This window comes from Mesocricetus auratus, unplaced genomic scaffold, assembly GCF_017639785.1.
Source record: "Mesocricetus auratus isolate SY011 unplaced genomic scaffold, BCM_Maur_2.0 Super-Scaffold_100011, whole genome shotgun sequence".
In the NCBI taxonomy this organism is placed as follows: Eukaryota; Metazoa; Chordata; class Mammalia; order Rodentia; family Cricetidae; genus Mesocricetus; species Mesocricetus auratus.
Genome location: NW_024429195.1, coordinates 61,318,831 through 61,331,455, shown reverse-complemented (window position 1 = coordinate 61,331,455; position 12,625 = coordinate 61,318,831). Strand labels below are relative to the sequence as shown.

The 12,625-nt window shown below is 36.5% G+C and overlaps 1 protein-coding gene across 5 annotated transcripts in view; it reads left to right on the top strand.

Annotated features, from left to right (window-relative positions):
* Ppp1r12a (protein phosphatase 1 regulatory subunit 12A) overlaps window positions 1–12,625 on the top strand; it is a 109,131-nt gene that overhangs the window by 36,930 nt on the left and 59,576 nt on the right. For all 5 annotated transcript variants that reach the window (XM_040754933.1, XM_040754934.1, XM_040754932.1 and 2 more), the window contains exon 2: window positions 426–556. In XM_040754933.1, coding sequence (XP_040610867.1) covers window positions 426–556 — 131 coding nt within the window. The remainder of the gene's footprint in view (window positions 1–425; window positions 557–12,625) is intronic.

Below are 12,625 nucleotides of genomic sequence, written 5' to 3'. Positions count from 1 at the left end.
AACTCACTGTGTTAATCAGGCTGGCCTCAAACTTGTTGGCATCCACTTACCTCTGTCTTCTTGATGCTGGGACTGTAGGTGTCTGCTAGCATGTGTGGCTTGACTTTTCTTTTCTTTTTTGGGGGGGGGTTGTTTGTTTGTTTGTTTGTTTTGTTGCATTTTAATGGGTTGCTTCAGTTTTCCTACTGGGTTGCCATAAAGAGTAATTAGTTGCATGCAGTACTATTACTTGAATTTAAGGGAAAACTCTTAGAATCTAGTTAGTATCATTGTACTGTGTGATAGTTGTACAATCGTGAATGCTATAGATTAATTTACAGAGGATATGTTTTAAGATATATGAAGCAGGAATTTTATTCTATTGACATGTAATTCAGACTGTTGATTCCATTTTTCTCTAGTCATGCTTTCTATTTTGTTTTCAGGCTTGCATTGATGACAATGTTGATATGGTGAAGTTTCTGGTAGAAAATGGAGCAAATATCAATCAACCCGACAACGAGGGCTGGATACCACTCCATGCAGCCGCTTCATGTGGATATCTTGATATTGCAGAGTAAGCCAGTTCTGTGTTTTAGTTTTATGCTAATATTAAGAACAGATTCTATAAAAACCCTTGTTAATGATTAATTACCCTAATTCCTAAAAATTCTTCCCCAGAAAGGAAGCAATCAATTTTTACACATCTAGATACTGAGTTTCTTACTGCTGGGGCCTTTTGAATTTGTATTCAAATCAGTAATGTGTACATTGTCCATTTGTTTTCTTCTGTGTATAACTATAGTCTGGCTGGATGATGTAGGGTTTGTATTTAGCAGTCTTATCTACTATATAATCAGGAATTGTCAGAAGGAACTGATATAACTGAGTTACTCTCGGAGAATGATACATAATTCTCTAGTTTACTTCATTAGCTTTTCTTAAGATCATTTCCTGGAATATTTAGTAGAAGATCTAGTGAGAGTCTCTGTATTCCCAATGTCTTTTAGGTATGAGTACTTTGTCCAAACATTTATTATGGGAATACAGATACATTTAAAATGTTTTCATTAAATTACTTTTTAATTGCTATTGATACCATTGTATGATCTATTTTCTTATGCCAGAGTTTATCAATTACTAAATACTGACTATAACTTAAGCACAATAAAATGAACAATAACTACTAATGTAGAGCACTTTTTATATGCTTTATAAAAGCTATATGAAAGAGTAAAACAGGAAAAAAAAAAAGCTCTATTTGAAGACCACAGTTGGCAGCGGCTTTGCAAATACATAAGGAGAGGAGCCTCAGATATGAGGGTGCTATTGTAACTAACTTTTAGTAAACCTTCAATGTATATCTCGCTTGTTTTCTGTTCTTTCTGTGTGTATGAGAATTGGACATATATGTTTCAAGGGGAAACAATATAGTATAATAAAAAGTGGGCCTGGCCTAGAAACTGGAGGCTCTCTATTCAGCGTTGTTTTATGTCTGCCACAACTGCACTAATCTGTTAGAGCTTTGTTTCTTCTTTCTGAGGCCTGACCTTGTTTGGGTTTAATCTGTAAGCTAAGGAAGTCTCGATATATGTGTGTGAGATATTTGTGTGTGTGCAGATGTGCGTGCGTGCGTGCGTGTGACGTATGTGTAGGACAGAGGACAGCTTCTGTGTCGTTTATCTTATTGGTCTGGAACTTGGTGAGTAGATGAAGCTGACTGGCCACCAAGGTGCAGAGATGTCCACAGCTCCACACCCTAAGCACTGGGATTAGAGTCACAGATTATCACACCTGACTTTTTTTAAAGCTGTGTTTGAGGTCAGTTATTAGTCAGGCACTCCACTGAGCTATCTCCTCAGCACCAACTGAGCGGTCGTTTTACTATTGCATGGCATTGGCTATTCAGATTTCAAATAATGTTCTGTAGTCTTTATGTCTTTAATTCCTTTTCAGCTTAGTAGAGGACTTAGAGCTCTTAACAGAAAAACGAGGTCATTGTCAATTGTTCTTCAGAGATAATGTAAAGGTTAGCACTTAGGCTTTGAGTTGGCTAATGTGGATTACAAATGCATCTTTTATCCACTACTGAGGCTTGTAGTTTTGGCAGGTTCATTTTTCTGAGTTTCAATTTTCTCTATAAAATGGAATTAATATTTCATAGAATTGTTGTAAGGCTAACTAGAGTAGCCTTTTAAGCACAGTATGTGCCACATAAGAAATCCTTGGTGTATATTAGCTTTTGATAGCTACCTTTTTGTTTCCTCCTGGAAAATGAAACTCAAACTTTTTGAGTTTGAAATGGCAATAATAATGGTTCTATATCGTTGCCTTGCATGGATTCAGTTGAGTTATAAATCTACTGAGTCACTTGAGATGCTTCCAGTTACCTGAACAGAATTCAAAATTTAATCAGCAAGGACATTTGTCATACACAATAGTATGTACTTTGGAATAATGGCTTCATTCATTCATTCATTCATTCATACAGATTTAATAAACTAATTTTGTCAGCAAGGACTGGTAGCCTTTCAGGTTTTCCTTGTGAATGTCTCAATTACAGATTTTATTCTTAGGCATGTCTCCTCTTTGTTCACAAGATTATTACCTCAGTTCCAGAATTGTGGCTTTATGCATTCATATGTAGGAGCTTAATTAAAAATGGATCAAGTGTATGGAGATTCACCATGGAGGGCCTCACCCTCCCTGGGGATCAGAGTGGAGATTGGGTGAGGGACTGGGGGACCTGGTGGGAAGGGAGAGGGAGCTGGGATTGACAGGTGAAACAAGATTGCTTCTAACCTAAATAAAAAAATAATTATTATTATTTAAAAATGGGTCAAGTATAAAAATTATCTTCATTATATTTCACAGGAGACTCTTCTTTATGGATGGAAAAATGCCTTTGTATATATTTATCTCATTTTCTTTGTCTATTCCTTTGTTGACACTAGATAGGGTCCATAACTTGGCTATTGGAAACAGTACTTACTACACTAAACATCAGTGTACCAGTATCTCTTTGGTATGGTGTGTATTAGGTAGGATTTCCTTTTTTTTTTGTTTTGTTTGTTTGTTTGTTTGTTTGTTTGTTTGTTTGTTTGTTTTGGAGACAGGGTTTCTCTGTATTGTTTTGTAGGCTGTTCTGGAACTTGCTCTGTAGACCAGGCTGGCCTTGAACTCACAGAGATCTGCCTACCTCTGCCTCCCAAGAGCTGGGATTAAAGGCATGTGCCACCAATGCCTGACTAGGTAGGATTTCTATTGTGATAAAATACCATGACCAAAAGCAACTTGGAGAGGAAATGGCTTGTTTCGGCACAGTCCATGATTGAGGAAAATTAGGGTAGGAACTCAAGGTGATTAACAGGAGCTGAAACAGAGGCCGTGGATGAATATCACTTACAGGTTTGCTTGCCCATGGCTTGTTCAGCCTGCTTTCTTACACAGCCCAGGACCATCTGCCTAGAGGTGATATTACCCACAGTAATCTGGGTCCTCTCAAATCAATCACTAATTCAGAAAGTGTTCCACAGGGTTGCCTGCAGGCCAATGTGGTGGGGGCATTTATTCAACTGAACTTCCCTCTTCCTAGATGACCCTAGTTTGTGTCAAGTTGACATAAAACTAGCCAGTGCAGTTGGCTTACAATCCTTCCACAAATGCTCAGAAGTTGGTGCTATAGTAGGGTTAATGGTAGGTGCATTTTCAGATCTTTTTGGAGAAAGTTCTTTTCTGGCTTCCATAGTGGCTACACTAGTTTAAATTCTGACCAGCAGCACATCCTCACCACAATTTGTGTTAGTTGTTTTGTTGATGACTGCCATTAAAACTGGGATGAGATAGGATCTCAGTGTAGTTTTGATTTGCATCTCTTTGATGGTATATTTCTTGTAGTAAGAATTAATGTTTTTAATGTTTTATGACATTTGTACTTTATCTTTTGAGAACTGTTGTCTTGTTTCATTATCCCATTTATTGAGTTGTTTGATTTCTTTTTTTGTTGTTGTTTTTTAAGTACTTGTGTGTTCTTAATATAAATTATATCAAAAACACAAGCTAGCAAAAGTTTTCTCCCATTCTGTAGGCTGTCTCTTCACTTGTGTATTTCCTTTGCTAAACAGAAAATTTTTAGTTTGATGAAATTCTATTTGTTAGTTATTGGCATTGTTTCCTGAAATTGGAGGACTATTCAGAAAATCTCTCCTGTTCCCATTTCTTAAGTGTTGCCCGCTTTTTTCATTCAGCAGTTCAGAGTATCAGATCTTTGATCCGAATGCAGTTGATCTTTATACAGGGTAAAAGAGGCTCATTCTCTTATGTGTAGGTACACAGTTTTACCATCGTCACCATTTGTTGAAGAGACTTTTTTCAATGCTTGGGGTTTGTGTTTTTTGTTTGTTTGTTTGTTTGTTGACATCTTTTTCAAAGTCAGGTGGCTATCCATGGTTACATTTGGCTTGATGCTAATACTTGACTGGTCTCTGTGTCTGTTTCATGCTTGCTCTCCTGTGGCTCTGTAATATGACTTGGAACAGGTTATGCTGATTTCTCCAGCAGTGAGCTTTTGCTCAGCAGTGCTTTGACTATCGAGGGACTTTTGTGCTTCTGTTGAATATTAATGTGGTTTTTTTTCTATAACGAATAAACTTGGGATTTCGATGAGCTATATAAAATTTGTAGTTTGTTTTTGATAGTATATTCATTTTCATAATAATACATTTTTCTAGTCTATGAGCATGGCAGATTTTTCCATCTTCTGGTATCTTTTTCAGTTTCCTTCATAACTGTTGTACAGTTTTCATTGTGGACTTCTTTCACTTCCTTTGTTAGGTTTAATGAGTTGTAGTCCAGGGTGATTTTTAACATGAGTTCTCACAAGAGAAACCCTAAGTAAGAGCTGATTATCTTTTAGGTTAAGCATTTTTGAAGCTCATACATTTGAGCATTTGATGTGCTTCAGCCTTTGACAGTTGCCTTTACTTGGTTAACAAATCACGTCATAATTCTTGAAGATGCTCTACTTTCTGTAATGTTTCCTAAGAGTGTACATTGCTCCTGCGCTGATAATTTCTCAATTCATAATCAGTAGAGGTGTTATTCTTTAGTTCATTCTGTATTCCCAGACATTATAGTAGCAAAATAACATTCGTTACTAATCAACTTTGTCGTGTAGTATACATACATTCCACTGAGTGTCCACTCCTGGTAACAGTGTTTTGTTTTTGGCATTTTCTTTCTCTTTAAGGTATTCTACTTGTGAATTCATTGAATGGCTTTTTGTTTTGTTTTTTGAGGTGGATTTCATTATGCCACCTGGGCTGACCAGTTACTTGACATGTAGCTTAGGCTGGCCTCAAACTAATGATTCTTCACCCGAGGCCTAGGATATAGGCATGCACCCTTTACCTATCTGAAATAATTTTTTGCTCTTGGTGATGGTACCAAGTTGACAGTATTGTTTGGTTCATTGGTTTGGTTTTAGATTCTTTTCCATTTTAATTTTTTTTTTTTAGGCAAAGTATCACATTTTAACCACTTAATTTCCTCCAATACCTTATAGATAGCCATTTATAAAACATTTTTTCTATTAATATTCTAATTGGATTTTTAAATCTAAGTATTAGTGAAAATAAGTAATCCCCCCTTTTATAGATAAATGACAAAATATTCCTCTGCTCTATATTTTAAAAAAGGATATGCTGTTCTGGAAGTCGCTCATATTTGGGTATAGAGATAGGTGCATGTTTGTTTTGTGTATATGGTGGTATATGTCACAGTTTTACCTGTCCCACTTAATTAACCACTAAACATTGTTTAGTTTAAATAATTATACCTCTAGTCTTGCCAGTTGTCTTTTTTTATTCATGGGAAATGTAGGGATTACTATGTTTATTTAAAAATATTTTGAGTGACTTAATTAATGTTTTAGTAGTTGAAGTGAGTCTTCTTTATATTTTACTTTCATTACTATATTCCCTATTTAAGCTTCTACTATAAACACTTAAGGAATGCTCTTATCTTAAGTAGCCATAAATATAAGTATAAATAATATAAAAAAATTAACCCCATATTAGGTTAGCCATATATGGTTTCATAGAATATAGCATGATTAATTATACACTATCATATTTTCTTTTATGAAGTAGTAGTAAAGATTTCATATCTAAAAAGACTTGTAGCATTACATCAATAACATTTTCCATGGTCTTATTTATAGCACTTGGAAAAAATTTCATTATCTCTGTCACTTGACCATTAAAGGCTTGGCTATTTAAGACTATAATGTTAAGATGTTTGTGGTAGTTTAGTTATGCTTGGTCTTTCCTCTTTATAGCTTTGATCCATAAACTCTACTAAAATCTTCAAGGTTTTTATTGGTTCACCAGCAAAATATGTCTACTGTCTAACTGTTTTTACCGCCTTCTTTATTCTCTCTGATCTTGGGCACTGTTGCTTTCTGGTGGCATATTATATATAGTTCCTGTGCCAAACTGCCAAGTCTTTTCTCCACCTGTTTTTCTCCATATAGCTGGCAGGATGCTGTCACAGTACCTCAAGCTGGGGAGCATCACAATCTTATTTAGAGCCTCCAGTGCATTTATACTGGGTTCAGGGTAGAAAGATACTGACCTGCAAGAGTCTGATTTGTCTGCCTGTCACCACCCTGACAGTCTAACTCTGTCTTTGGTCCCTTTTCTAGGTACCTCTAGCTAGACATCTTCCTATATGGTCTGCTTATTCCCTCTGTCTAAAATTCAGTATTGTTTTTTGGTTTTGATTTTGTATTTTCATTTTTTGAGATAGGGTTTCTCTGTGTGACTTGTAGACCAGGCTGGCCTCAAACTCACAGAGATCTGCCTGCCTCTGCTGGGATAAAAGGCATGTGCCACCACCACTCAGCTCCAGTATTGGTATTTTAAAAATTTTTACTTTTAGTTTTAAAAAAGTATACAATATAATTTGATCATGTCTTTTTTCCCCCAACTCCTAGATCCTACCCACCTGTGGTGTTTTGAATAGGTATGGCCCCTGTAGACCCATGTGTTTGAGTGATTGGCCCACAGAGAGTGGCACTATTAGGGGGTATGGCTTTGTTAGAGGAAATGTGTCACTTTGAGGTCATATATGCTCAAGCTACACTCAGTGTGGGTACACAGTCTCTCCTGCTGCCTTCAGGTCAAGAGGTAGAACTCTCAGCTCAGCTCCATCTCCAGCACCATGTCTGCCTTCACACTGCATGTCCTGCCATGATGATAATGGACTAAATCTCTGACACTGGAAGCCAGCCCCAATTAAATGTTTTCCTTAAAGGATTTGCCATGATCATGGTGTCTCTTCACAGCAAAGAAAACCACCTTAACTGAGACACCACCCAACTTCATAACTTCGCCTTTATATTCTCCCTCCCTCCCCACTAAACAAAAACAAAAATCCACACAGAAGTGAAAATCAAACAATCAAGAGACCAAGAAGGAAAAAAATGCCAAAGAAAAAAGTCAATAAAAATAACAATGTGTGTGTGTGTGTGTGTGTGTGTGTGTGTGTGTGTGTGTGTGTGTGTTGTTCAGCTTTCCCTGGCCATGGGGCATGCTCAGCCCTATACAGGTTCAAGCCAGATGGAGGATCAGCCCTGAAAGGAAGTGGACATGAGGGTCCTAGCCCTAACAGAGAAGCTCTTTGCAGCTGATTCCTGCTGGCAAAGAGGAAAGCCTTTTTTAAACAATGAATGTCAGTCATTTGTATACCAGCCTCATTCCAAGGCAGACCCTATGCTCAATTAGATTGCCAATTTGTCAAAAGTTAGTTATGTATTCTTAGGCAGCTACAGCCTATTCTTGTATAGTTTATTTGGATAGTCCCAGGTACATGAAACATGCTAGAAATGAAATAACTTAAATTGAATTCTTGGGAACGACTCAAAGGCAAATTCTCTTGCTAAGTATATGTTGGTGAGATAACTAAAAGACTGGAAGAAAAAAATCTAGAGTATGTATGGAGATTGCTTTGCTTGTTAATATGAAATATCTGCTTTGGATGCATAGCTAAGGCATTTCAGGTATGGTTTATGTAAGAACAGCACCACAGACATAAAAATATTAGAAACATCCAAAGGAAAGGCTTGGTCTTCTATATAGGATAAATATTATACTTCATCTATTTGGTGTTGAAGGAAGTGTGTTGTATATATGTATTGTATTTTATGATCCACTGGGGTTTGGGGGAGGGGTTAACCATACAAATGCTGGTCTTAATGTAGGGGCTGCTTTGGACTAGTTTTTTCATGAAGACACTAGATAATGGAGAGAATATCAGCTACAGCATGCAGAGATTCCTGTGCCATGCTGAGTTTGTCCTTTGGACTAGAGATGAGGACAAGAGAACTAGGGCAGTGGCAGTGAGATTCAAAGTGGTAATAAGAAAAAAAAGAGTCACTGGCCTAAGGTATTTAAGTAGGCGGGAAAATGAAAAAAGGTAGTTGTCCGTGGTGACTGTAAAAACTGACATATGCCCAGTGTTGACTATGTGCCTTTTCACCATGCTCAACCTTTTAACATAATTTCAGTTGTCCTTATAATCACATGGAAGTATACTATCTTATAGTTACCTCATGTACAATCCCAAACTCCTGAAACTCCAAGGAAAATGTAAATCACATTTGGTGTAGTCCTGGGGTACAATAAAACATGACCACAAGTGGTAGTCTCTCTTTACTTATCTCCACATAATTATAAATTTCCTTTTTATAGTAATATTAATGAGTTGGTTATAGAATTGATGAATATGTAACTTAATTCTGTTATTTTTCTGAACTATGAAAATTAGATTCTGATGAAGAATGATATATTAAGTCTTGCTTAATAAATGAGGAAAACAAGTCAGAGAAAAGTCACATGTAGGAAATGACAGAACTAGTATTTGAGTCAAGACTTTTCAGGTCTGCATTTTCATCCCAAACAAGATTGTTCCTTCTGTGCCTTTATAATTTGGGAGGATTATATGGTTAAGTTTATTTAAGTTTAGAAAGTTTGTTTGGGCTATTCTTCCTTGAGGTACCAGTGAGGAAAGTTCAGTGGCAACCAGAATAGAATTTGATAATGTGAATCCTGGGTTCCATCAAGTCTAAGATGTCATCCTTCTAATTCAGTGTATTCTTTGCCAGTTAAAACATAACATTTTAAATGCAGGTTTATTTTTAGCTCAGAGGCTTTTTTTCATAGTGCTGTTCTCTGTGCTGAAGATTGTTACAATTTGGCTGAATAACAGTACACCATCTATTCTTCAGCTTGTAGGACCAGGGTTTGAGTGTGCACACAAAAGCCTCAGGAAATGGAGGATGGGATCACTGTGGCTATTGCTGAAACTAACAAAAAGAAAAGCAAGAAAAACTAATGAATGTCAGTCAGATATTAGAGGTGAGCACTAAGCTCAGATTCTACAGACCATAGAGTGATGTTTTTCTCTGCCCAGCCAGCTTTGAGTCATAGGTAAAAATTAGTACCATGGGATCCTGCTTAATTTTGTGTGTCCTTCTTAAATATTATAGTTATAAATGATAATTCTAGAATACTCCGATAGTTTTAACTAGTGTATGCTTAATGCATGATTACATACTTCCCAAACTTTTTAGTTTTCGTCAGCAGTTTCAGAACTTGGCTCTCTTTCATTTCTCATGGCATCTGTCATGTTTGTATGCTTTTAGATTATTTGCTTGGCTTTGATGACTGTTTCTTTGAAATTGTGCTTTATAAAGCTCACCCTTCGAACCTTGCTCTGAGGTGTGTACTGGCTTTTCAGTTTTATGTCCTTTGAGTGACTTCTAACATTCCAACAGAAGAAGTGTTCTGAGCATAGTCTCTGAGGTTTGCCTAGCAGACTGACTCACACATTGTCTTAGAACAAAGCAGTTTCTCACATCTTTTCTGCTTTGGACTTACCTGCTTGTTTTCTGTTACATATGTTAAAGCTACGTGCCTCCAGGATAATCCCTCTTTATAGATGTTCCATGGAAGTTATTTTAAAAACAGTTTGGAATGTATTAAGTTTAAAAATATTAGGGTACAGACTGGATGTTGTTTTATTTAAAAGTCAAACTTATTACAAAAAGCTTGTATAACAAAAGAATCTTTCCCCATCCATACCCAAAGCAACTTGGGTAGATATTTCCTTAATGTACCACTTAGGCTTAGTCTCTGTAACCATATGATGCCTAGTCTTTCTTCACTTTCTGTTTCTGTGTTATGTGTGTATATGTGTGCTGAAGATGTAGAGTCTGACCAGTCTTTTCAGTTACTCCAAGAAGAGTCCTGAGACATAAACTTTCTGCCCCACAATGTTGGCACATTTTATTCTCTTACCTAGAATACATTGTCCTTCTGGTGAGTGTTTCATGTGTTGAAATGAAAGTATACATTCATCAGATAATCTTTTCTTGATTTCCAATCAGTTTTCGTGCTACAGGTTGAACATTCCTAATCTGAAATTTTTAAATCCAAAATTGTATTTAAAAAAACCTAAGTTCATACCTGACCTCGTATTCCAGCCAAGTCACAGCACGGCTATACTAAAAGTGTGATATCATTGTTATTTGTGTTTAGCCTTCAGGCCCATAGTCATGATACTTTATTAGGTATTAGGTATATGCAGTTATTCAGAAAATGCTCCTAAATATGTAATTCAAAGTACTTCTAGTCCCAAGCATTTTGGGTAACAAATATTCATCTTATCCTTTAAATAACACATCATTCTAAGACGGAACACAGTTTTACTTTTTTGTTGATGCTGTTTATTTCTTTGTTTAAGACAGGGTTTTGCTATGTAGTCAAGACTTGATGGAATTTGCCATCTTCTTGCCTCAGCCTCTGGGATTACAAACACTTACATTTCTATGTGTAATTTAGTCTGACTCTTGCTAGTATGCAAGCTTTCTGAAGGAAAGTCCATGTTTATTATTATATTGTTGAGATGTAGCAGACTAGACAGCCCATACATACTTTTAAATTATTGACTACCTTAAAATTCAACCAAAATATGTAAACATGTTTCACAAAAGAGAAAATACAAATACCAGTAGACGCTTTCAGCTTCCTGTGTAATTAGGAGTACAAAATCTTAATATACTGAGGGTATATTTTTAAGTTATTTGGAAGAATCATATTCCAGTTCAATTAGAGTACTTTGTTAATTTTTACAAAAGTAGCTGTGTTTATATATGCACATAAATTCATAGCAAAATATTAAAAGATTCTTGTATGCTATTGATGGTGCTTATCCCTAGGAAAGGAAGGAACATGATGTTAAGGGGGGGGCATAGAGTGAGTGTTTTTTCCCCTTCCCCACTGTAGACTTGCATTTGTTTAAGGATCCTAGGACTGCATGCACTTGCCTAGTGTGCTCACGGGCCTGGTTTGATCCCTAGCATTTCATTTAAAAAAAAAAAACAACTTGTAAACTAACCTGTTTATATTAATCTATGCTCTGCCGTATGACTCATTGCCTCCCCTCAGTACAGTAATTCCCACTCCACAGCATCTGCCTCAGATTCTTTCCCAGAGTTTCTATCTCTGCCTGGAAATCTCACCTATCCCCTTTCTGCCTAGCTACTGGCCATTCAGCTCTTTATTAAACCAATCAGAAGGTGCCTTGGGCAGGTGAGGAAGGACAGAATCACATCTTAAAAAGAGATTATCCCGACAGAGGAAAAGGCCCAATTATATATGGAAAACAAAAAAACAAAAGTACGTTACAAGAGTGACATTGTATAAGCAGGCAGCGGTAAATCATTGAAGGACATTCATATTTTCTAGTTGAGCTTTTCAAAGGTTTAAGTTGCATAATGACATGAGGAATGTTAATAAGTAAATGATTTTGGGAGGTATGCATTTAATACAATGCAAAGAATTAATACTCTTTCTGCATCTAGGTTCTGTTATCAAGTTTGAGAACTCCTGTGTTTTCTTAAAAACAAGTTGTATTTGCATAAAATACACAAGTTTAAACATGAGAACTCATTTGCCAAACTAAAAGAAGACCAAGATTTATTGTAGTTGTGTTTCTGTTCGTTTTAACATGATTAGTGAAGTGTCCTCATAGTGGTTGTCCTGGTGATCACTATAAATTTCAAAATAATCACTGGAATTAAATATAATTGTTTCTTCTTTAAGACTTAAAAAAATTGGGGGGTTTGTGTGTTTTCCCCACATTTATATCTTTGTACTACATATATGTCTGATGTTCCTGGAGACCACCATGTAGGTTCTGGACTCGAACTTGGGTCCTTTGGAAGAGCAGCTAGTGCTCTTAACCCTTAGCCATCTCTTCACCCCTGGAGATTTATTTTATTTTTAATTGCTTGTACCCATTTGTGAGTATGTGCTGAGTACAGATATCCTTCAAGGCCAGGAGAGGACTACAATCTCCTGGAGCTAGCTAGTTACAGATGATTTTGAGCTGCCAGCCATCGGTGCTAGGAACCAAACTCTAGTCTTCTGTATGGTCAATTTCTGCTAACTGCTGAGCTAATTCACTCTATTCTTCATGATTTTTTTAAGATGTCACTGTAGCCCAAGCTAGTGTTGAACTTGTAGAAATCCTCCTTTCTTAGCCTCCCTTAATCAGTATCAGTCAGTTGACTTTCGTGAGTCTA